The following is a 25013-nucleotide window of genomic DNA, read 5'->3' on the forward strand; positions in this document are numbered from 1 at the left end:
CCAAACACCACATTTCTGCCTCCATTCAGCCAGCCTCTGACTGTGACAAACTTATCATTGTGGAGATGGTGAGAAGGATTCATCCCAGGCCAGAGGCTGAAGGCAGGGGCTTGAAAACAATGCTGGGCAATGGCTCACTTAAAAACTAAAATAAAACCCAGCTTTACAGAGGCCCCCTGGAGCAGAATTCAAGGTAATACAGGGCTGAGGAGTGAAGGAAGAGAGCCAGGCCAGCCATGTGTGTCAGAAGATGGAGTGTCCTAGTGACAGTGACTTCCTGTCACCTTGGGAGGCAGGGGCCTATATTGGGAAGCCGAGTTACATGCTGTCCTCCTAGACGGCATGATTCAAGGCTGATGGGTGGCAGGGCCATAGGTCAGGCAGGGCCACCTAGAGGTCACAATCAGCTTGTCCATGCCCTATGGCTCCTTCCAAAAACACACTCAAGGTCCAGTTGGCACCTGTGGAGCCCAAGTCCTCAGGGACACAGCCCCCCCCCTCATAAATCCTGATTCTAAGTAAAGACAGGGTTCAATGTAAAGATGTTGTGGCAGAGAAAGTGTCACCACACTGGACGGACAGACAGACAGCATCTACCTTATTGCCTGTGTCAGATCCTGCCCTCCATGCCTGTGGAAGACACTGTCCTGGGAGCCTCCCTGTTCCTCACTCAACCTCCTTACCCCTACTCCTACACCACCTGCTCCTCTTCCTCCCGCTCCGCAAGGGCCCTGACCCCAAACCTCAATCAAGGAGCAAACTAGCTCACAGCAGGCCTCTACCAGACACACTGGGCTGTTTCCATGGGAGAGCTCAGGTTGGGGAGGCAGTCATCACCCATGACAACAGCTTACTCCCCCAAATCTCATGCCCAGGCTTTTGTCTGTCCTGGGCTCATTTAAGGAAAGCAACCGAGGAAGACCCCAGCAAATCAGAAGTTTCAGGGCATTGTCTCTTTACCTGGAGTTACCTTGTTACTGAAATGACTGTGGCCTTGCATAATTACGCCAGCAGAACTCAGTGCCAATGAGCTCTAGGTGCTCAATTAGCTTCTAATAGCCAGTGAGAGAGCTGCGAGGTTTAATCCGCCTACCCCAGAAGGCTTTTTATCCCAACTACCTAATGAAAAGTTTAGAACTTGGGACTTTTTTTTCTTCTTCTTCTTTTTCTCTGGCAAGTGAAAGAATTCTGTTCCAAATGAAGCTTGGCTGGGGGTGTGGGGAAAGGAGTATGCCAACAATTGGGGGGGCACAGGGGGGCACTGGGATAAGGGGGTTGCATCTAGAAGAGGCATGTGTGCCACACTGAATCCTGGACACCGCCAACACAGCAGCCCTTAGTCCCGCTTTCGACGGGAGGGAACCAGCTCAGTCTTACTGATGCACACATAGCGGTATCTGTCATGTGACCTAAGGAGATGGTTTGCGGTTCGTGGTGTTCAGCTGGGACAAGTCCTCATAGCTCCACTGGTCCTCAGTAGCTTCAGTTCACCCAGGGGCAATGCAATAAGCACTGTACTCACAGGTGAGGCTTGCTTACAGAACTTACTCTCTCTGTGTCTCTGTCTGTCTGTGTCTGTGTGTGTGTGTGTGTGTGTGTGTGTGTGTGTGTCTATCTGTCTCTCTCTCTCTGTGTGTCTCTCTCTCTCCCTCTCTCTTCCTCCCCCCCCCCTCTCTCTCTCACATATCTACCTATCTCTTTTCCTCTTGGTTTGTTTGAAGTTGCCCATAGATCCTTGTGCACGTTGGGTAAGTACTCTTAGTACGAAGCTAAACCCCTCAAGCCTCAGTCTTCGAAAGCGGGCCTGTAATTCTCAATCCTCCTGCCTCTGCCTCCCAAGTGCTGGGATACCGGGCAGCCACCCATCCACAGCAGGCCATTTGCATTCTCACTGGAGAGCTTCTCAACCTGCCAAATAAGGATGCCCACCATACCCTGGGGGTGCCGGAGGACCCTCAGGTGCAAGACACCGGACTATAAACTTCTAACGTTCGCCCCGGGAGGCAGAAGAGCAGAGCTGCCTGCCTGGCTGCTTCCAGCATCCAGATGTTCTAGCGTCTTCTCACCTGGAAAGTAAGACAACCCCCACCGCACCCCCACCCCCTTGTCGCCAGCCTGAGCTCCTGGACACGACACCCGGACAACCCACCCACCAGTGGACCCCCCCCCCACTCCACCCTCACAATGAAACACCACCAACCCTCTTCTGGATTCCTTTCCTCACTCCCACCCCACCCCATCCCCGGGATATTCTCACAGCTCCAAACTTCCACAGCAGACACTTGTTTCCCATACGGAAACAGTAAACACCCTTTCTTTTCCAGGCTCCTGCAATCCTTTCCACTAACTCACTAGCAAAAGGTGTGTAAGGACGGCAGCACCAACCCTTGTCTGCTCTGCCTGGTTTCCGCACCACTGGCCAGCAGTCCAACTGCTAACTGCTGAGTCTGTACTGATTATCTCCTCTCCTCCCCCTAAAACAGAGCCACACGTGGGTGGGATCCTCGATAGCTGACCAATCTTCACAATCTGGTTCTCACAAGGTGAAGATTTCACACACACACACACACACACACACACACACACACACACACACACTTCAGAAGGTTCCAGCACCCTCAGTGTGTGCCTGGAGACAATGAGGTTGTTCTACAGCAGACAAAACAGCCTCGTGCCAAAGGCTACAGCTCCACACTGGACAAGGTCTGAAAGGCTAGGGCGATCACACCTCTGTGATAAGTCACACTCCAAGATGTTGGATGCCCATGGATCCAGTGACATCCAACATCCTCCTTTCATAGTGGCAGCACATGAGGACTACCCCTTTTATTCCTGAACTCAGGGTGCCTTCCCTAGAAGATATGAGACTGCAGGTAGCTGTCTCTTTCTCTCCCCCCTCTCTGTGGGGCACAGTGATGGAGAGGGATGAAGGGCATGACGCTACCAAGCTCTCCTCAAGGTGAAGCCGCATACTGACTGAGTAGCCTATGAACCCTCTAGCGCTGTTCCCAGAACCACCTTCCTCCAGTCCTCCAAAGCAATGCAGAGGAGGGACAGCATCAGGAAATCACTAACCACATGCTGGCCTGGCCTAGCAGGAAAGGTTAATAGGCCACACTTGCTCCTGGTAGCTGGCCCAGAGCAAGGAGCTGGAGCAGCGTCCCATATGGTGCTTTCCATCTCAGAGGTCCCACAGACCGCAGACAAGGTCTAACTCGGCTTAGCTCTCCAGCCTCACCTCCGCAATCTCTAAGGCACCAGGAGCTTAACAAACAGAAAAGCGAGAATCCTGACAGTCCACGGTGCAGCCAAGCTTGGGCACAGGGAGAGATTTAAGTGGGAACCAGCTCTGCCAAGCCCCCGAATTTCTGGAATTTCTGATCTTATGACAGGCTAAGCAAAGGCTACTTTGAGTCTCAATGTCCTCATCCATAAAGTAGCACCAGAGTGTCAAAGCTGTCAGAATGTCACCACTCACAATGCCTGGCACACACAGCGCCCTTCTCTCTGTCCCCGTCCATGACCAATGCACGTTGTTCAGTAGATATTTACTGATTGCCTACTACGTGCTGGGCTGTAGGGAGGTAAGGAAACAGGCTGCTGATAAGGCCTCTGCTTCCCTCTTCTGGTCCAGACGGCAGGTTCCCGGGGCTAGAGGCCGCAAAGGGGAGCTTCCAGTGCATTTCCTGCCCCACCCCCACTCATCTACACAAAAGGCCAGGTTCTAACCACCATTCATGTTCCTATGCTAGGTGATTTGAGGGTACACAGACATACATGAATCACAGGTTCCCAGGAAGCCTACATCCTAGTACAGAAAAGGGGCAAGTGAATTAAAAATAAAATAAAATAAAATAAAATAAAATAAAATAAAAATTTTTTTAAACTCCTAAACAAAGGAGGTGTTAAGATATGAGAGGGGAGAGTGGGTGGCCGAGAGCGATCATATGGAGGAAGCCTGTGCTGCCCAGCCAGGCGCACCCTGGGGCTGAGTGGACGCACTTTCAAAAGATAGAAAAGAAGGGGCCAGTCTCTGGTCCTGGCACTGTTCCTAGCATGGGAAAACAGGCAGGATTTTATTTAGAAACGACTAGAGGCAGGAGAGAGTCTCTAGAAACTTCCTGGACAGAATCAGTCCTATTGAGATCTCAGTGATGTGTGTGGGGAAGGTGAGTCACTGAACCGCTGTTAGATGACGCTTGCCATGTAAAGGGAGCATCCCCTCCTGAGGAAGGAGGGGCTGGGGAAAGAGGAGGGGGATGCGCAAAGTATGGATGACGGCGGCGAGAGCAAACCAGCACAAGGAATTTATGCATTGGAGCCGTTTACTACCTAATCAATTCAGTCATTTCCAAAATAATTTTATTTATGTTGTTTACCACATCAAAAGTGTGTGTGTGGGTGTGTGAGGATCCTAAAATGCTAAAATAATACCCCAAGGCATTTATTTTAATCAGGTTTAAAAAAAAAAAAATTAAAAGGGGTAAGGGGGAAAGTTGAATAAAGAAACTATCTCTGGTTGTTTTTTTTTTTTAATACAACCTCTCCCAGTCATATGAGAGAGAGAGAGAGAGAGAGAGAGAGAGAGAGAGAGAGAGAGAGAGAGAGAACATGCCAAACCCTCTCTGAGAGCCTTCCTGGCTGCTGAAAACCGAGCTTGTCAAAAAAAAAAAAAAAAAAAAAAAAAAAAAAAAAAAAAAAAAACAAATCCATAATGGCCCGAGGCTCCTCTCCAATCTATTTTCTGCTCAGCTGGTTTTAAATGAAGTTATTATGAGTCATTAAAACACCCGCAAGCCAGTGGAAGTCAGCCAATTACAATTTTAAATTTAGCCTGTTCTCTGCCCCATTCTCTTGTTTTCTTCCTTTGCCCACAGAATGCTGCCGCTGTTATTTTTTCCCTCCCTTCCTTTACCCAAAGTGGAAGAGACAGTTATGAAAACGCATACTACTGCACACCGTGCAGAACCATTCATAGGAAACCCAAATTATTAAATTAAAAAAAAAAAAAAGCAAACTTCTACCCCCCCCTCTGAAGTCAACCCGGAGTCTCAGGCCTAGGCCCTCTGGATTTCTACAGAGAAAACCTGCCCTGCTGGCCGGAAAGGTCAGAAATTGTTTTGAAAATGAAAAGGTTCTTCATTTGGGGTCTTGTTGAGAAACACACCTATCCATCCATCAACTTGTTCCTGTAGGAATCCAAGCAGTGGAGGTTGGGGGGGGGGCGGGGGGGATGTACCACCAATGTCCAAAAATTAACAACCAAAATCGAAGCAGAAATTCCAAGGTAAAACCGACTTTGCAGTCGGAGCATGGATGTCGGTGGCAGTCACCGGATATCATGAACTCATTTTGTTTTTTAATCTTCAAGGTAATGGCCTGTGTGGGCCCATTACAGCAAAGGAACAATTTTCAGTATTTCATGTAAGCGCTTTGTCTCAATCTCTCTCTCTCTTTTTTTTTTTCCTTTCTCACACTTGTGCACACAACCACGTGCACACGGTGTCTGATGAAGAGTCTGCCCCTCATTTTGGCTGTTTCTCCAAACCTTCTTAACTCAACACCTATGCAGGGTTACCCACACCTAGCCTGGACCTGATGAATCTGTGGGATCCACAGAGCAGACCTTAGACATCTATAGGCAACTTCCAGCACCTCCAGGCCCCCCCACACACACACACACTGCAAGATGTCCAGTCTGCCACTGGCCCGGCATCTAACTAGATTCTTCCCCAAAAGAGCCAAAGCCACTGATCTAGGCAGAAGGATTACCAAGACAGGGTCAAACACCATAACAACCCACAGTTACTTTCGTCAGTACTGTTGATGTGAAGGCCAGGGTGACATGGCTATCCACCTGCCTACAGGCTCTGGGCATGATAGAACTCAGGCTCTAGCTGCCAACAATCAGTTTTTACCGGCTGATAACAGAGCAGGAAATAGCAAGAAGCTTCTAGGCTTCTGTGACAGGTGATGGTTTACCAAAAACAAGAGGACTCGAGCCCTGAAGAATAGAAACCGAAAGCCAACAGATATGGCTTCCCTGTGCCCCGCAGGTTTCCGGATGGATGCCACTATCTTCTACCTGTTGAGCTATTACATCCGGGGGCCTCAGTTAGCAGCTTCTCATGATGGAGCTGCAGAGGTCTGCCTCTCAGAATGGACCTGCTGTTGAGACTTTCTGCCTCCTCCCCTCTGGCACCTGCTCCTTTCCTAGCAGATCTCCAACAACGAACACTCAGAATAAGCATCCAAACCTCCATCATCTTCAGGTCCCACCACACCTAGATCTCCCCTAGTAGTACAAACACTTTATGTATGTGTTATTACTGGTGGTGGTGGTGGTGGTAGTGTGTGTGTGTGTGTGTCGTGTGTGTAGGTCAGAGGACAATCCTGTGACATAGGTCTTCTCCTTCCATCTTACATGGGCTCCAAGGATGGAGCTCAGGCCACCAAGGCTTGTGTAGCAGGTGCCTTTCTTTACTCACTGAGCCACCTCACTTTAGTTACAGGATAGTCATTGATCCAAAAATACCGATCCGAGCCTTCAGTGTGCCGAGGAGCACCTTACCAGATCAAAGGTACAGGAGAACCATTGGCAAGGGCTGGCTGGGGGCTTTCTTGCTCTGGTAGGTACATAGTGCACACCTGTGTGAGCATGGGGTCTGGTGACAGGAATTTTGAGAAAACCTAACCCTGTTCTTCTACCTACCCACTCCACTTAAAAAACAGTATGTAGGAGGACCTAGGAAGAACAGAAGCCATGCTAAAGCAACCTACTCTTGTCCCTTGAAGGCAAGAGAGAAGCCCATGTAAGCTCCTGTGTGCCTCAAGCTTCCTCCAGTCTCGTGCTCAAGAGTCCTCACCAGGCCTCTGGGCCAGAATGACATTAAGTTCCCCCACTCTGGCTGCTGCCCAACTTCTAAGCTCAGAAACACTGAGAGTGGTAAGAAAGGAGACAGACAGACCAACAGATAGATGAGAGAAGACGGGCTAAGGCAGATGGTGACAAAGACAGATGAAGACACAGGAAGGGAGACAGAAAACACACAGCAGTGTCAAGCAACGGCTGCTGCTGACATAGACACAAGGACGGTGACAAAGAGATGAAGTGAGATGGAAGGAGATTGGGGAGTGGGGGGGGGAGTGGAGGGGGGGAGGGGAGGGGGGGGAGGGGAGGGGGGGAGGGGAGGGGGGGAGGGGAGGGGAGGGGAGTGGAGGGGGGGAGTGAGGGGGGGGAGGGGAGGGGAGTGGAAATCAAGGGAGAGAAGAGCTGCAAAATAAACACCTGCCACGGCAGAGACCCGACCCCTGGAGGGAGTGCTGAGGGGAACAGCGGCAGCATGGTGGGCAAGTCATGATCCACAGGCTGAGGTCTGGACTCCACACCACACAAGCCCCTCCTGGCTCAAGGACTAGGGAACAGAGGCTAGAGAAAGAGACAGCCACCAGAAAGTCCACCCAGAAACACACTTCTGTCGGGGGGGGGGGGCCTATGTAGGAAGCCCAAACGAAGGCATAGAAACTCTGAGAATAATAAAACCTCTTTGCTTTCGTGTCCGTTCCACAAAAACAGTGCTACCCTGCAGCTCCATTCCACCCATCCTCAAACAAAATCAAGGGCTCATAACAGCATCCAGAACATAGGCAGGGTGGAAGGAGCAAGGAGAGACCAAAGACTCAGGAGAACAGCAGACAGACAGATGTCCCACCCTCTCCTCTAGGGCACCATTCAGTCCTAATAGGAATGTCACCACCTAGCTGTGCAAAATCCTGCTGCAATGGGAAAGGGGGTGTGCCGCCCTATTTGGGAACGGAAAGATCACCGAGAGAGAGAGTGAGAGACAGAAAGACGGAGAGAGGAAGGAGATATTACATAATTCCTACTTTCTTCCTTCCACTCTTAAAGCCATGTTCTATCTGACAGGCTCCTCTCTGAGGGGGGAGGTGGGGAGGGGGGGGAGAATGACAAATCCAATCCAAAATTCAACAGCCTGTGTTCTGTTCAGAGAGCACACAGTGTACTGTACAGCCCATAAAACTCCAAACAGCCTCCAGACACTGCTGCAATCGTCCTCCATCAAAACACTTTGTCTTGCATACAAAAATAAGATACAGCGCTGAACAGAATACAAAATCAGCCCATTACAGTACAGAGAGACTGCTACTTAGCAACGAGGGGGCTCTAAAGCCTCAGTGCTCTACAGGAAGCAAAATCTGTCGAGCCTGTTGGGCAAATGATAAACATTAGCAGTATTAAAAAACACAAAAGCCATGTAAATGGATAGACATAATGTAGAAACGAATTTATAGAATAAATTGGGATGGGGGGGGGGATTGTAGGGTGTGGGAAGAAGCTGGGTAGATGGACTGAGTTCTCCAGGCTTGCTATACTACCATATGTAGAGATGCGTGCTGGGGGCGGTACGCGAGCCCCCTCGTCACACATGTTATAGGTGAAGGGCTGGAAGAGAAGTGACGGGAAATATTGTTTAATACAATGACCTGCAAAGAATTTCCCCAACTTTTCTCAGTTCAGTTAGCCTCGAAGGTTTTAGGACTTCGGAGTATATACTCAGTGACACTAGTGGGAGGATGTGGTAGGGGGACTTATCCTCCTGGGACCAGCGTGGCACCCTTCATCATCAAGTAGGACACTTGTAAACACAACCCCAGACCCAGGCCAAAAAATTTAAAAAAAAAAAATTTTTTTTTTAAATTAAAAAAAAAAAAAAAAGCTACCCACCCAAACAACAAAACCAAAAACAGCCCTTGTGGGCTGGAAGAATCAGTGTATTTCATCAGGTAAAGGGGAAAAGTACTCTGGCTAAAAAATCAGCTGCAGGGTTTCGGATCCCAGCCAAAACAGGAGCTAAAAAGCAAAACCATATTCTGCCTGTGCTCAGCTGAGGCTCTTGAGGCAGAAATGGAGAAGGGGTGGGAGGGGGCGCAGAGGGGGCTGCAGGGAAGGGGGGAGCGTGGAAGGGGGCAGGAAAGAAATGTATTTTTCATCAGCCAGTGAGTGTATAATTTATAAACAGCATTAAACAGTTTTTGTTTTCTTTCTCCTCTCTCCCGTGTAGGGGCTTGGACCGCAGTCAAGCCTGCATTAATTTCTGCTTTGGGTACAGTGTGTTCTTGGAGACGCATCTGCAAGCGATCATAAACTCTCTGGAATGCTGGCAGAACATCCAGACCTGCCGGCAGGCCAGTGACGACACCACTCTGGGAAAAAGTTCAGGAAGCTGGCCAAATTCAGAGGGAGGGAGAGGAAGAGGGAAAAGTGTGTTCAAGGGAGAGACGGGAGAAAGTGCTTTCCCAGCTCTTTCCTCTCTGTTACCCCAGTGTGTGGACCTCTGAGACACCCCACTGCCAACAGGACTGCTCAGTGGGTGGGCACCTCTAAAGACCTGGGAGGGAGTTAAAGAGCTCCAGGAGAGGGTATTTCCAGGCGTCTCCAATTTTACCCTGATAGCAGAAAAGGAAAGTTGGTATTCCCCAAAGAGGAGACAGGATAAAAGGACTGCTTAGGGAACTTGTATACCTGGCCGGCTCTAAGCTGAAGTCCTGAAGAGCCATCTTTGAACTGTAAAGCAGCCTTTCTGATGGTCACTGTGGGGACCCCTCATTTAGCAGTCACAGGGACTGGCCAGCTGCCTACTTTCCCTCCTCTTCTGTCTCTAAGAACCCTGAAGCCAAAAGCTAAGTGCTAGGAGGGGGTGAGGGAGGGACCAAAGAAACCAGGTCAACTCACTGATCTTCATCAACTTTGTATTTATTCCCCAACCTCCCCCTCAACCTACACACCCACCCACCACAGCAGCCTAAGAAAACCAATCTTGAATCTAGCCCCAACTTCTCTAGCCCTTTCACCTGCTCCACGGATGACTCAGATCTCAGATAATATGCCCTGGTTACCCCATGCTCCTGCTGGGATTGCAAAACGCACCACCCCAAGCCTTCATCCCTCCACTGTGGCTCTGAGTATGGCAGACAAGCCTAGTCACAAGGGTGGCTCTCAAACAGTAAGGCTGGCAGCACCTGAGCACCAGCCAGAGCAAACAGGGAGAGAGTGTGTGCATTGGGCATCCCCACCCAACAGCTTATCCTAGTGTGGGAAACTTGGGATACTTCTCACGTCAGCCACACCCAATGTGGGCTACCTGTCTTGAGTGTTGAAGGGTCTCATTTACCGAACAGTCCAGGCCAGCCGACAGCCAAAGCTCAACAGCCCTTCTGAAGGGAAGACGGCACTGCTCAGTCCCATCTCAATGTGTTAGTGGGTTTCCAGTGCTAGGTAGGGAGTTACAAATCACTCTGTGCCTCAAGGCCTTCCACACATCCTGCCTACGTACTCTGCTCCAAATGGTACTGTTCATCCTCAGGTCCGGCTTTCTGTGGTCCCTCCAGAACACTGCTCTTACCTTCTACTCAGGGTCCACATCGTCCGAACCTCTCCTATTCTTCTTTCTTGACACTTGGTACTATTCTTTCAGCACTGTCTTATAATTAACCTGATGCCTCCTACTAGACCGAGTTCCTCGAGGGGAAGGACGCTGTGGCATCCATCACTGCTAAGTGCACACAGCTTCACCCATAATTAGTGCGTATTAAACATGCACTCCATTCCAAAGGCGAACAATACCCCCCAGAATGGGACCTGACCACCTAGATACCCACCAGACCCGTCCTAGTAAACAGCTGTGTCCAAAACAGAGCAAGGTGTTGTGGTGTTTCTAAGCCACCGATATGTCAAGCCAAGGCGTCGAGAGTTCACAGAAGCATGATGGGAAGGCGTATCCTGGGCAAGTTCAGAACGCACTGAGTCACAGCTTGTGCTCTGTGGTCTGTCTAATCCCACACCACAGCTGGAAATTAACTCTTTTTTTTAAAAAGTAAAGACCAAGAATTGGGGACCCATTAATGCTTCCAGGCCTGACTCACATGGGAACAGGGCAGTGACGGAGGTTTTAGAGTCACATGGATGGTGGGCTGGGGGACACTCTTCTGCTCCCCGCCACAACCTTGTGCCTAAGTTTGGCAGAGACTTGGATGGAAGCCATTGCTCTTCCCTCTGTGAGCCACACTCCCCAATCCCTTCAGATGCCTAAAGCTGTCTCCAAACTGCAGAGCTCGGCCAGATCACTCATTAGTTAATGAGTTGGGTTGGTGGTGGTTAATTTAAACTTACTGTTATCATCAGGTATATCTCATAAACACTTGGGTAGTTAATGCATTCGAATCGGAATAAAAACTTCAATTAAACTGAACATTCACTACCCACCATTTAGGGTCTTAAAAAAAAAAAACCAACACAACTAAAAAAGAGAAAGTAAGGGAGAGGGGAGGGGAGAAATCGCAGCCTCTCGGAAGGGCCTCCTACAGGGCAAACTTCTAATTAAACAAATTGTCAATTCCAACACAATGAAAACTGATTTAAGAGTGTAAATTTAGTATTCTAGTCACTGCAAATAAGAGCTTGCCTTGTTGATCTCCTACAGGCTGATTTCATCTGATAGCTATGGGACGTGAAGAGGAGAGAAGACAAGGAAAGGACGGAAAGATACAGAAGAGGTAAAGCAAGCCAGACTGGAGCACCTTTCTTACAGAAATAACATCATGGAACTCAGAGCCTTCTCTCCTCCAGCATTGCAGAAACTCTTGTTTTCACCCCACCCCTTCCAGATTAGAAAAAAAAAAAAAAAAAAAAAAAAAAAAAGAATGATGACAAACTTGGCTGAGCACTCACTGTACATACTGTACCCACAAGTCTGGCTCACAGCCAGGCCTGGCTCTGTGCCAGGTCTACAATAACAAACACAGGCTGTGCTAGCCAAGAGGGGGTGGGGCGGCCAGCACCAGCAAGAGAGGGAGGAAGGGAGAGGCAAGCAGCGTGGTGGAGCAGAAGAAACAGCCGCCTGGGATAAGCCTAGCATGGAAAGCTGCAACAATGATGGAGCAACCAAGACCCCTGCCCAGGCTGGGATTCACTTCCCCACAGCCTGCTCTTAAAAAAAAAAAAAAAAAACCAAAAGAAAAGGACAAAGACAGGTTCCCCAGGCCCTGAACTATTCACCTTCCCAGTTCCAACCCTCTACCCTCTATAAAATGGGTCTGCACTATAGATCCCCAGGCTGCTCACTGTCAGTTTGTAGCGCAGAACCTTCAAACCAGAGAGTAAGAAATCCATGCTGTGCATAGTGTGTCCCAGGCCAGCCAAGCTGTGTCTCAAAACAAACAAACAAACAAATAAAAAGCTGTCTTTTGGTTTTGTTTTGTTTTGTTGTTGTTTGGTTGGTTTTTGGTTTTTCAAGACAGGGTTTCTCTGTGTAGCCTTGGCTGTCCTGGACTCGCTTTGTAGACCAGGCTGGCCTTGAACTCACAGCCATCCGCCTGCCTCTGCCTCCCAAGTGCTGGGATTAAAGGCGTGCGCCACCACGCCCGGCTGTCTTTTGTCTTTTAATACAGGGTGTCTGTCTTGTAGCCCAGGCTGGCCTTGAATTTTCGATGTAGCTGCATCTGGCCTTGATTTCCTGAGCTCCTTGCCTCTCCCTCCCAAGTGTTAGGATGATGTCCTCTAAAGCAACAGAGTTCTCTTGTCTGGTATGAGCGTAAGGGACATGCTCAGCCCTAGGCACTAACTTAAAGCAAGCTCAGGTCTCTGCAGGGGGCAAAGGGCAGGAAGTGGTCTAACCTCCCTGGCCTTTGGCACTACTTGAATGTCAAGACACACCTGTATAGGAGTGAGGGGGTCTGTAGGGCAATGGGACAAAAAAGCAAAGACTACACACAAGCCTCAGACTCTGCAGACTATGAGCTGTGTGCTGGGGTGAATTAAAACAAAATGGAGACTCATCGCCAAACCCTCCTTCACAAGGGCACTGGCACATGGATTTCAGAGGGGGCCAATCATGTTAAGAGTTAGTCTTCAGTGGTCAATACAGCAGCACTGAAATGGAAAACCAAGAAAGCACAGCCCACTTCCTGCAGCTCATGAAGATCACAGATAAGCCCGTGGGAGCCTCAAGTGGAGACTCAGATACGACCAAAATGGACTCTTTCCCCCAACCCCCAGCCCTAACCCTACCGTGTACCTGCCAGCTTACAGCTAAGTGATGCACAATCACCACCTTGTCAGAACTGCGGACAACAAACCCACCTAACAGTAAGAGCTCAGTAGCCTGCAGCATATCTCAGCCACACCCACCAACAATGTAGACATGAGGGTCACAGCAAAGATTGTAGCCAAGTCATGCCTGCTCCCAGTGCCTGGAAGAGGGCCAAGAAGGCCAGTGTGTGTCCATTCCATCCAGCCCTTCAGCCATGAAAGGATGTCTGCTGCTGGTGAGACCAGATAGCACCTTATTAAGAGTCCTCTTGAGGTCCTCATCAAATGCCTAGGCTATACTTATTCAGTAAGCATTTACTGATGGCAGGCTACATGTTAGACACAGCACAGGCCTAATCCCGAGCTCTGTCTCTTAAGGAGGACTCTACTTACCAAGCACCCACCACACGGTGGGCATAGTGGCAAAGTGGTTGTGTGAGTTCGAGCTAAATATTCCTGCTTTACTAACACGGATGCTGAGGCTCAGAAAGGCCAACTCACCTTATCAGGAGGTAGACGCCCAAGTTTCTTCCTTTGTGCCGTCCTGCCTCTCATGAGGGGAGATAAGGAAAGCCCAGAAATAACAGTAACACAAGGAAATGGAATTGTGCCCAAAGAGAGCATCAGACAGACATGGAGACATGGGTGCCAGAGGAAGGCATGGCTGCCTCTGACGAGAAGTGGGGGAATGGCAGAAGGTGGCCTTGCTTTTGGAAAGCATCGGGAAAAATCCTCCAAAGGTAGGAGAAGGGTTCTGTCATGCAGACACGATGAGATGAGGAGACCCAGAGCACTTGGTAAGCACTGAGTGAGGGAAGCCACGTGGGCTACGGGGCGAAGTTTCAGTGGGGTACCACAAAGCTGCCAATGAAAACTTATACCAGCATCCCCACAACAGGGTGAGGGAAGAACAGTGCACAGACAGCCCACCAGGCAGGAAGCATCTGGAGCGAGATGGTGGAGAACGCCCCAAGGTGACAGCTTCAGAGGTACAGAGCAGGGAAGGAAATCTAGGTAGAAGCCATCAGTATCTGTGAATCACCAACTGCAAGCCAGGGAGCCTTCTATGGAGACATTACATTTTGTAGTCTTCCGTCTTAATTCTCAAAGCAGAAAAATCACCTCTATGTGGGGTCGACACCTGCACTGACCGACACAAGAGATGGGATGAACCACCCACAGCCACACAGTGAGTGTCTGTCACGGGAGGGGACGTGAATCACATGGTAAATGCCTGGAGGACATACTGCTTGAGGCAATATGGCCAAAGCAGAGGCAGTTATTGGTAGTCACCTACATAAGGAGAGCAAGCCCAAAGAAGACAGACAGCATTTCCCCTAAAGTACTAGTGCAAAGTTAAAAGACAAAGCAACTAGAGTGAAAAGTCTATGACCAGGCAAGGAAGTTACAACCTCCACATTAGAAGGCAGGCTGTGTGCCCTTATCTCAAAGGCTGCAGAATTAGCTCTACAGGACCCTTCCTTGTACCCAGAACACCAGGCACCCAGGATGGCAAGGGCTTCTCCCCTCTTCGCACACCTCTTGGGGGCAGAACAGCTTTGCCCAAACATGAGCAAAATTACTAGCAGCCACCACATACTCAACCCCACTAGAATTGGATAAAATTAACTTGCAAAAGGCAGCACGCTATAACTAGCTTTGAGTTCCAACCTTTCTATATCTATTTAATTAAAGGCTCTTGTGTAATGTGAACCCAATAGTCAGATTCATTAGACAGCGAGAACCTAATTCCACAACTGTTTCTGCTAATGAAACTGCAGTCTACTTTAGAAGGTAGATCGCACAGGGCATGGGTACCAGTGATGGCCTGGGAACCCCAGGGGAGAGCATACGGATAGGTTCCTCTGATGGGCACACTCTCAGGGTGGCTCTTATGCTCCATGGAACACGGAAGGAGGATTTACAAGCCAAGGTGGACCTAAGCCCTGGTTGGCAGGGAAGACAACCAGACCACGGCCAGTTCTGAGTTGAGAGTGAACACGGGGCCATCGAAGGAGACCTCGCCTACCTGAATGAGCCAGTAAATGCATTCTCAGTCGCAAACTATCCAGGAACCGTTTTCCGCAGAGCTCGCACCCGTACGTCTTCATTCCACTGTGCAGCTTCCTGTAGGGGAAAAGAAAAGTCTGGTTGCTGCTGCTCCAACTGGACAGAAGGCACCTCCCCCGCCCCCACCTCACCTATAAGCTTTCAGAGCCATGCCCAGCAAGGGTAGAGGAAGGAGAAGATGGTAAGGGGTAGCACTGGTAAGAGTCTTATCCCATCCCTGATTCTGGTACAGTCTCTTTGTGCCCCCCTGCCCCCCCCCCCATGTCCATGGACTGCTGTATACATCCCTAATTTGGTTCCTAGAAGGGAAGGGCACTTCCTATTACTTTAAACACTGGTACTCAGACTCAGAAATCAGATATTGGTTCAGAGAAGAAGTGTTCAAGCATCTGGGACAGTCAAACAGAGGGCTCACTGTCCAACCAGCACAGGATCATGAATGAAGCCCTCTGGCCTTTGTTTACCTCCAGGCAGCACTAACTCACCCCCTCCCCAACCAACCACTGCACCATTCAAGTGCCTGCCACCTGCTAGACTTGGAAGGTTGCACTGTGTCTTTCTCTCCACCTCCAATGGTCAGGACAGTGTGCTTCTAAATAAAAGTCTAAGAAGGAACTGACCAGTACTATGGACATGGATGTGCCCCCCCCTTCTGTGTGTGTGTGTGTGTGTGTGTGTGTGAGTGTGTGTGTGTGTGTGTGTGTGTGAGAAGATGTTTTCAGAGTAGCTGGGACAAACCTCCAACCCCCAACAGACAGAAGAATTGCAAAAACATCAGCTAACTTCAATGTAGAACAAGGTTCTTTAGCCTGCCAAGGTTCTTCCATAGGTGTCATCTCACTTACACCATTAAGGTTCTATGAAGTGGCATGTTATCACCATGGCAACAACTGGTCAAAGGCTCTCAGACAATGCCACCTCTTTCCCTAACTCCCTGCTGGGGTGTTTCTGCTCAGACCCTTTCTTTGCCCTGGGGCTGGTCATTTGCAAGGAACCCTGTGGGCCAGCAAAGTGGGAAGCTGAGGACTGGGGAGGAGCTCTGAGCTACTAAGTGAGCTGGTTCCAGTGCTGACCCTCTTCCCAACCACACTCCTAGTCTCAAGCCCCCAGCAGCCACTGGGGATGCAGGGTCCAGCTACAACACCTACCCCAATCTCTGTGTCTTCCCTGTTACTAAGGAGCTGGGCAGAGAGTGATAACCAGAGACAGGACAGGGGCAGGTGGGACATGGGTAGGGGGGTGGGGGTCCTCTCTGAGAGCCTGGACAATTGCTTGGCAGAATGATGGCATAGTGAAACCACAGTGGGCTGCAGAGCTGGTACTAACCATGCTAGAGAAAACTGAGTGGTAGTGTGTACCGAGACTGACAGTGCCAATATCACACTGACACCCAACCACACACTGCTACCAACTTACAGATCCCAGCACTATGTCAACCCCCATGGGGGTGGGGGGGCAGGAGCCTCTGTAGCATGCCAAACAATGGGCCACCATAGCAGGAGGACAGCACCCGACAGACACCATGAGCACAGCCTTCTGATAGAGATCACAGACAGTTCCCTTTGCAGAACTCTTTCTCAATCACATTGTTCTGTTTGCTGCCTTCCTCTTCCCCCTTGCCAAAGACAAATGATTTCTCAAGCACAAACACATAAACACACGGTCTCTCACAACACTGTAGGGCGCCCCACCCATCCCCCATGTGTTATCTCACTCTTGGCTGTGGCTGATCTATCCAAATTGAGAAAGAGTACAGAACATTTTAACTGAACATTCTTTACCATGATTATATTTCACAATGGCAGGGTACTGGGGCATGTCTGAATAGTGTTTGGGGCAAAGTATGTTTTTAAATAGGTACCCAGGCATGTCACTCTCTCACTCACACACACACACACACACACACACACACACACACACACACACACACACGGTGCAGTGGCAGTGGAACACTCCTGTCCCTTGCTTGCCTGGGCATGATAAATACTTGCCTTTCTAAGAGATAGCTACACAATGCTCAATCTCTTCAAGGGTGGTTTCCCAGGCACTTTCCTGAAAGTTGGCTATGAATGGGCACCAGCTGATTTTCACCGCTTATTCATTTGTGATTTGTTAGCTTCCAGAGGTGTCCACGCTTAGAGCATGGTAGAACAGACCCCATGTGGACTTGTTTTCCCTACGGACTAAGGAATGGTCAGCCTTCAGATCTGGGAAGCACCTCCCATCATCCTACACTCGATTGATTCGCCCTCAAGGAGTCCAGATGGAATCTCTCACCCTGACAAACACTCTTAAGTAACACCATTGCCTTTTCCCTGGATAGGAGTGGCTTTGCTCAGCAATTGCTGAAAGTGGCTTTTCTTCCAGTTGCCAACCAGACTGGCTCCGTGTGAAAGGTGATGGAGCCCAGCCTGTTTGCTGCACTGTATGTATAGCAGGGCACGCGGAGGAATGCCCAGCACACAGACACATGACCCAGACTCTCACCCTGACCCAGTCCTGGCTGGTCTAAAGACCTTGAACAAGCCATGCCGTCATAGCCACTTGAATTTTTTTATTTTACTTTTTTTGAGACAGGGTCTTACTCTGTAGGCCTGACAAGGCCTGGAACTTGATATGCAGACCAGGCTAGCCTTGAGCTCTTAAAGATCTGTTTGCCTCTCGAGTGCTGGGATCAGAGGTGTGCTCCACCACGCCCAGCCATCAGATTCTTTCTCACATGTAAAAGGATATAGCTCCTTGACTGAAATTTTAGGTGGAGATAAGTTTTATTATTCAAAATCTCAACCACATCCTTTTGACTTAGCCTCCAAGGAACCCCTGGAAGAAACATGTATTTTCCTGGGGATGATCTGTTTGTCACTGACTACTATGGTGTACTGTCACATCCAGGCCATCAGGCTACGATATAGCAAACAAAACTCTAGAACCAACCCAGAAATCTATTTTAAGACTTTCTAAGCCAGAGGCCTGGTGGGTTTTTTTCCCCCTCTTTCTTTCAGTAAAAGAAACATCTACAAGTTTAGCAGGAGGCTTTCCTCAGAACTATTTTGGTCACCGTGAGTTTTCTAGTCTTTGGTGATACTGGTGTTCTGTCTTGCCCAATTCTCAGGGGAAGCACACTGCCCTGAAACTGACCTACTAACTCAGTGCCCCACACAGATTTCCAGAGACCGGCATGGCACCCGAGTGAGTCCACATGTGACAAGGACAAAGGCCATGCTTCCCTGGCAGGGACAGGCAGACAGAGTACAAAGTTCAAAACAGAAAGGGGGCAGCCTCACAGGCGGGCCTAGGATGCCAATGGAGCCCTATACCTGAGTTTGCTCATTAAAAAATATTATTGCTTGCACAGCCAGGAAGAAGGTCTGAAACGGAGGTTTCCCTGACTTCCAAGAAAACATTACGTGGTAGGTGAGAATTGAGTGCACTCTACAGAACCGGCCGTCACCTGACTCTGGCACAGTCTTCAGAGGAGGCCCCGTAGAAACTAATCCCAGCTAAAGCAAACTGTCGACTCTGCATGAGGTCACTGTCACCCATCTTTACCCACCATCTCCACTCTCCGCAAAGATTTAGAGCAAAATGCCTCTCCCCTCTCGATGATCAACACATCTCCCCAGTCAGGTCCTGTCTTTTCACAAGGCCTAATTTCTTACTTTGTGCTTTCTCCCTTGATGGAGTTCCCACACGCATTCTCTGAGAGGAAGCCACACTGATGGTCAACCATTTTGAAAGCAATCTGGTTCTAGAGTGTCTCCATCCATCTCAGATAGCACGTGACGTAACAGGTAACTCACCTTGCAGGGGAACAGTGGTTCACTTGTATCCAAGAAGATTAAAAAGTTACCTCCTGACCATTTCTACCTATATTCTCAGGAAAGCAGAATCACTATGAGAAATTAGATCTAAGAAAATATGAAGCTTTTCGCAACACAAGAGAAGGGCTCGATTTTTGTTTGTTTGTTTGTTTTTTCTCATCAGTTCTCACCCATGCAGCCCTCAGTAACAAGGCCACCATGGGCAGGTTGTCACTGGGGCCATGTCTGTGCTCACTGAATCTGCAACTCATGAAGGACTACAAGATGTTCAATGACAGATGCTATGTCTATCTTGACTTTGCTCATAAGGCCCATTTTAAAGGGACTGTTCAAAGATTTTTTTTTTAAACTCTAGGTAAAGCAGGTATAGGGCACTCCTCTGCTTATCCAAGAAATATCCTGAATACAACAGCTACATAGGCAGCCTCCATCCCAGAACCAGACCGTTCACGAGTGCTTCCTGATATCCACATAAGGAAAACCAATGGCAATTTCCTGCACTGATAAAAGTTGAGCTTCAGACCAACCTCTCACACCTCCAGAATAGGCCTTGGTCAACCCAGCTAAGAAAAAGACAGCACAAAGGCACGAATATCAGCAAGGAGTGACCTCTCCTGTCTTCCTTACCTCAGTCCCCAGAGACAGCTGGCCCTAACTTTAAGGGAGTCCTACATGCATGCTCTCTACAGAAGTAGGCCACTTCCATCCCTTCAGCCAAGAACCAAGGAGGCAAGATGACAGGAGGGTTCTCACAATCCCCAAGAGAAAAAGACCAGAGGCTCTGGCTTCTGGACTGGGGGGGGGGGGGGGAGTGAAAGAGCTCAAGGCCCTGCCCTGGTCATGTCTCATTTCTTTCCCATGGCCTGTATAGGGATAGGTGGCAAAGATGGGACTTATCCACAAGCAAGAAAAGTTGAGAGAAAAGCTCTCAGTTCCATTAGCCCAAGGGCTGTACTTCCTCACTCTGCTGAAAGGATGCTGAAATGACCTGACCTGTGAGTTTGGGGGCAGAGGGAGAGACCAGTACAGGGAATCAGGACCTGGCAACTAGGAAAAGACAGTGGACAAGAATGCACAGCTGCTTAGCTGAAGTATCTTCTGAACTGACATTCAGACCGGGCCAATGAGGTCCAGGCAATCCTTTCAATTCACTCAGTGCCTGATCAGAGGCTGATCTGCTTATGACAGCTCCCTGATGCCGGCCATTTTGCTCTCTCCTTGCTGGTTTCTTTTAGTGGTACTCGGGACTAAAAACCTTGAGCATGCATCCCTCTTTAGTGGTTCCCCCCCCCCCCCCATTCTGACACAGGATCTCCCTAGGTCACCAGGCTGCCTTGAACTCCCTCTGTGACCCAAACAAGCTTTGAACTCACTGTAAAAATCTCCCTAGAGCCTCCAGGGCAGGTGGGATTACAGGCCCATGCCCCCCAAACCCCAGCTAGGGCTTCTGCCTTCTAACATCATGACCATGTGTGCCACTTTCATTTTTGTTACTACAACAAAAAGCATATTAGGGGGAGAGAGGAGTTTATTTCTGCTTAACATTTCAGGTTTAAAGTCCAGAGAAACAGAAGGGCTGCAGCATCTGGTCACATCTGCAGCTGAGAATGGGGGGGGGGTGATGCACCACACATGCTCACCTGCTTGCGCGTGACCAGCTTAATTTCTCTACTCTTAGATAGCTCAAGATCTCCTGCTTAGGGAAAATTGCTGCCACTCACACTCACATCCCCATATAAGTTAAGACAGCCAATCACAGACAAGCACATCAGCCAACCCATTGTAGAAGACAATCCTTCAGGGAGATTTCTCCCCCGGGAGGATCTAGGTTATGTCAAGTTGAGAGAATGTGGCCCACTCGGTGATTCTAAGGCAAACCTCAGAAAGAAATGAGAGTGTCAGTGAATGAAATCCAGACTAAGGTCTAAATGCATTCTCAAAAAAGCCTGAAGCCCACGGGATCAACAACCCTCTGGAAGGTCCTCTACTCACACGGGAAGCCAGCCCCATGCAAACTTGCTGGGCTTCTCTGGAGGGAGACTGCATCAACAAACAGTGACACCCAGCCAATCTCTCCCTGTGGGAACAACATGAACTAGGCCAAAGCTTCCAGCCTCAAAAAGAAATAGGCTCCCAGCACAGATGTAAAACCATCTGGCTGGGCTCACTCACCTTTCTAAACAGGAACTAAACAGAGAGAGGAAAGAAACTTTAATCTTGGGCTTTCTTACCTTCCTGAAGGCTGATGTGGTTTAAAAAAAAAAATCCTAATTCTGAGGCTCGAAGACCCTTATTTCAAATGACACGACAAAGGTCAGCCAGGCAGTGGTAGTCTGAGAAAGACACAAGGATGAGCTTATAGGAAATCCCCCACCCCCACCCCCAAAAGCCAAGTTCCAGGGAAATGGGGGCTTCTTGTGCTACCCAGTCCAGCCTCCTGCATTCTCTGCTGATTTAGTGCATTTCCTTGGTTTGTTTTTCTTTGGGTCTACCTGTGCAACCCTGACTCACCTTGACCTCACTCTGAGGCCCAGGCTGGGCTTGTGTTCACAATCCCCCTGCCTCAGCATCTCAAACGCTAGGGTTACAGTGTGGATCAGCATGCTCAGCTGTCTCCGTAGGTCTTTATGGGAACGGAAACCTCTGAACAATGAGTGTTACCACAGGCCTCTATCCTAAACCAAAGCAAGCTCTTCACAGGGCCTGAGGACACTTAATGAATGTTCCCTACCTTGTAACTGTGACATTAGATACCTCTCCTACCCACCCACCCACCCCCGCCCCCAGGCCCCAGAGAATGTTTCTTAATGCCACCAGCAGTGCCATATTCCAAGTTGGGCAGGTCATTAGTCACTCCCAGGGTCACTGTGCTATATATACAACATTCAAAACTACGCTGTTAATATGTTCCTCAGAACTCCAGGCTCAAGGACACTCCGAGCGTTAAGGCTCCACCTTCATCTTTAACGCCTTCAGCATAGGCTCAAGCAGACAGAGACATGGAATGTCTAGCTGCTCTAAGACAGAGGGACACACCTGGCCACTGCCACATAGCCCCATGCACCCACCTGGAGCTGGAGAGCAGGGCCGGTGAGCCCCAGAGGAAGGGAAAGGACAGTTCCAGCCTCAGCTAGGAATGGGTCGCTTCTATTTCCTCAAGAGAAAAGGGAAACTGCCCTTTTACCCACTTCTTTTTTTTTTTTTTAAATGGGAAGATTAGACAGGCATTTGACAAGCTTCAAAGGCATAGCTGATATTACTACAAATTATTCTTCTAGCAATATAGTTCGTGGCTCCCTGACTAGTCAATATTAATAAACATTACCCAATGCTTTTACAGCACAATTTATTTTTTAATACAGATCTTTATGTATGCCATAAAGTAAATATACTAATAAACGCCAAGGATTTCAAAGAAGCAATTTAAAAAAACAACCGAGAACTAACAGTATTGGTTAACACTTTCCCTGCTGTGGTGGGTAGGAGGAGCTAGGGACGCAAAGCCACAGAGATGAGAAACAAGTGGCCATTTTGATTGCTGTGGAGTCTTTATAGGGAAGGAGAAGGAAAGGAGCCATTCTTCCTCAATAATCATCTAGATAGAAGATATGCATTGACCAGGCATATGTATCTACTGGGCTGGGTACAGAAGACACGGTTTTCACACCAGGTATTATTCTAGCATCCAGTGGGCATCGTGGGTCAAACTTCTTGTCTCTCCAGCCTTTGCCTTTACGTCTTTGAATCCAGGTAAGGCTAGATCAAGATGAGCTCTTAGGTTCTTGCTAGTCGGTCGGCTTCACAAACTGCAAGGCGGTGGTGGGGCTGATGCAGTCTACACTGGCTGTACTCTATCAGCTTTGTGAAGGGTCCACAGCACATGCAAAGGGTTCCATGAAATGCATAATGCATCTCTCTAAATGATGGAAACAAACCAAAAATGGGAGAGTCTGAAGAGAAAATATGGGAGATGGAGAAGCCTACCTTCCCTCTGTAAACATACCCACACCCTTCAGTGCAAGAATAAATGTACCTGTTGCTCAAGACAGAACCCTCTCCTGCCCTATTATGGGCTCTCAGAATGAAAGCCATACATACATCATTGACCCCAATCTGGCCGACATGTGGGTAGATGGGATAGTCCTATGCTTCAAAAAGCATCAGAGGCTTGGAGAGATGGTTCTGTAGGTAAAGTGCTTGCTGTGTAAGCACATGGACCCCCCCTGAGGTCAGATCTCCAACTCCTACATGAAAGAGGGTCATGGTCTTGTATACCTGTGAGCCTAGTATTAGGAAGGTGGAAAAGATGCGCCCATCCCTAGAGCATTGGCTAGCCTGTCTAAGCAGTTGGTGGACTCAGTTGGATTCAGAGAGACACTGTTTTAAAGAATAAAGTGGAAGATGGGAGATGGTAGCACACGCCTTTAGTGCCAGCACTTGGGAGGCAGAGGCAGGTGGATCTCTGTGAGTTCAAGGACAACCTGAGGTACATAGGGAGCTCCAGTGCATAAGGACTATATATAGTGAAAGCCTTTTTCAAGAAAGGAAAACCGAAGGAAAGAGGGGGAAATTTTGAGGAAAGGACCATGTTGATCTGTCTCCCTGAGGAAGTGTTATAAGATGGACCCTCAGGGACTGAGATTGGATGGCCCCAGGCTCCTGGCTGTTACATAACCTACCCCCTAGTTTTAAAACATTGAGTTCTCCCAAGTCATTTATTTGAAATATCTCTATCAACAAATTTCACCAAGAACAAAAGTGTTTCATTTGGGCTCCAGGCTGTGGGCTGATGGTATCGCGCACCATCACATACAGTCTCTTTCAACAAGGTCTTAGCATGCTTATCTGTGAAGCTGCTGGTAGCCAAATATGACTGAAATGTTCTATTTATGCTCACTGGATTAAGGAGACGTTGCAACACTGCACAAAAACCTGGCAGATGTAAGCAAGGTATTACAGCCAAGGCAGTTAAGATCTGAAGGCAGGAATCAATACACACGTTTGTAGTTTTTCTTTTTAACAAAGAAAAGTTGTGGGTTTTTTTTTAAAGAAAGAAAAAGAAAATGAGAGAAGAGAAGAATAGTAAAAAGCTTCAAGATTTATAGCATTCCTGAGCTTTTTTCCAAACCCAAAACAGGGTACCATGATGCATACTAGATGGTGTCAGCCCAGGGGAAGCAAAAATAAATCCAGTGTTCTCTCCAGATCCTCACGGCCCTATAAGGGAATCAGGCTACAGTTACGGATGAGCAGGGCTTGGTTTTTTTTGTGTGTTTTTTTTTTTTTTTAAATCTTTCTGTCTCCCATACAAGGCTTTTCTTCAATTCCAATAGCCAGTTTCTAAGAAAACAGTTTTCAAGAATCTACAGACATTTTGGTAATCTGGCCATGTTGCATAGTAGGGGAGATGTCTGGCTCTTAGTTATCAGGAATTGTTTCTTGGGAGCCAGGGACCCGCCTGCAAACTTGGACCATTGCGGAAAATAACAGGGCCCTCTTAAAGCCCCTGCAAGCCGGTGCCTTCAGAATTAAACCACTCTGAAAACCCTTTTAATGTATATTGCCTCATTCTTCCTGCTTTACTACACTGAAAATTAAATTACTTTTCTATGAGGATTCTGCAGTTGAGAGCCGGGCTCTCCACATCAGTTATGAACACCAGAGATGAGCTGGGCAGATTATCTGTATGGACATCAAATCACATTCAAATCACAGTGGGAAAATTATTGTCATTTTAATGAAGGGGATGCAGAGATTTTTTTTTTCCTTTCAGTTTTGGAGAATGGGGATTTGTCAGTTTTCAGACAGATTTTTACTTTAAAAAGCAAACAACAACAACAACAACAACCCCAAACCCTAGTGCCCCCCTTTTCTTCTAGAACAATGAAGGGAGAAATCCACTTTAATCAGGAGGCAGAGGATCTCTTAAGTTTGAGGCCAGCCTGGTCTACATAGAGTTGTATGTTAGCCAGGGCTGCACAGCGAGACTCAGTTCTGAGAAAGAAAAAAGACAC

At 48.5% G+C, this 25013-nt stretch overlaps 1 protein-coding gene across 4 annotated transcripts in view; it reads right to left on the minus strand.

Annotated features, from left to right (window-relative positions):
- The window catches only part of ZBTB16 (zinc finger and BTB domain containing 16), a 182929-nt gene that overhangs the window by 77483 nt on the left and 80433 nt on the right, over window positions 1-25013 (minus strand). For all 4 annotated transcript variants that reach the window (XM_084781353.1, XM_084781354.1, XM_084781355.1 and 1 more), the window contains exon 3: window positions 15138-15235. In XM_084781353.1, the coding sequence (XP_084637479.1) occupies window positions 15138-15235 (98 nt within the window). The remainder of the gene's footprint in view (window positions 1-15137; window positions 15236-25013) is intronic.

This window comes from Acomys minous, assembly GCF_964271855.1.
Source record: "Acomys minous genome assembly, chromosome: 5".
In the NCBI taxonomy this organism is placed as follows: Eukaryota; Metazoa; Chordata; class Mammalia; order Rodentia; family Muridae; genus Acomys; species Acomys minous.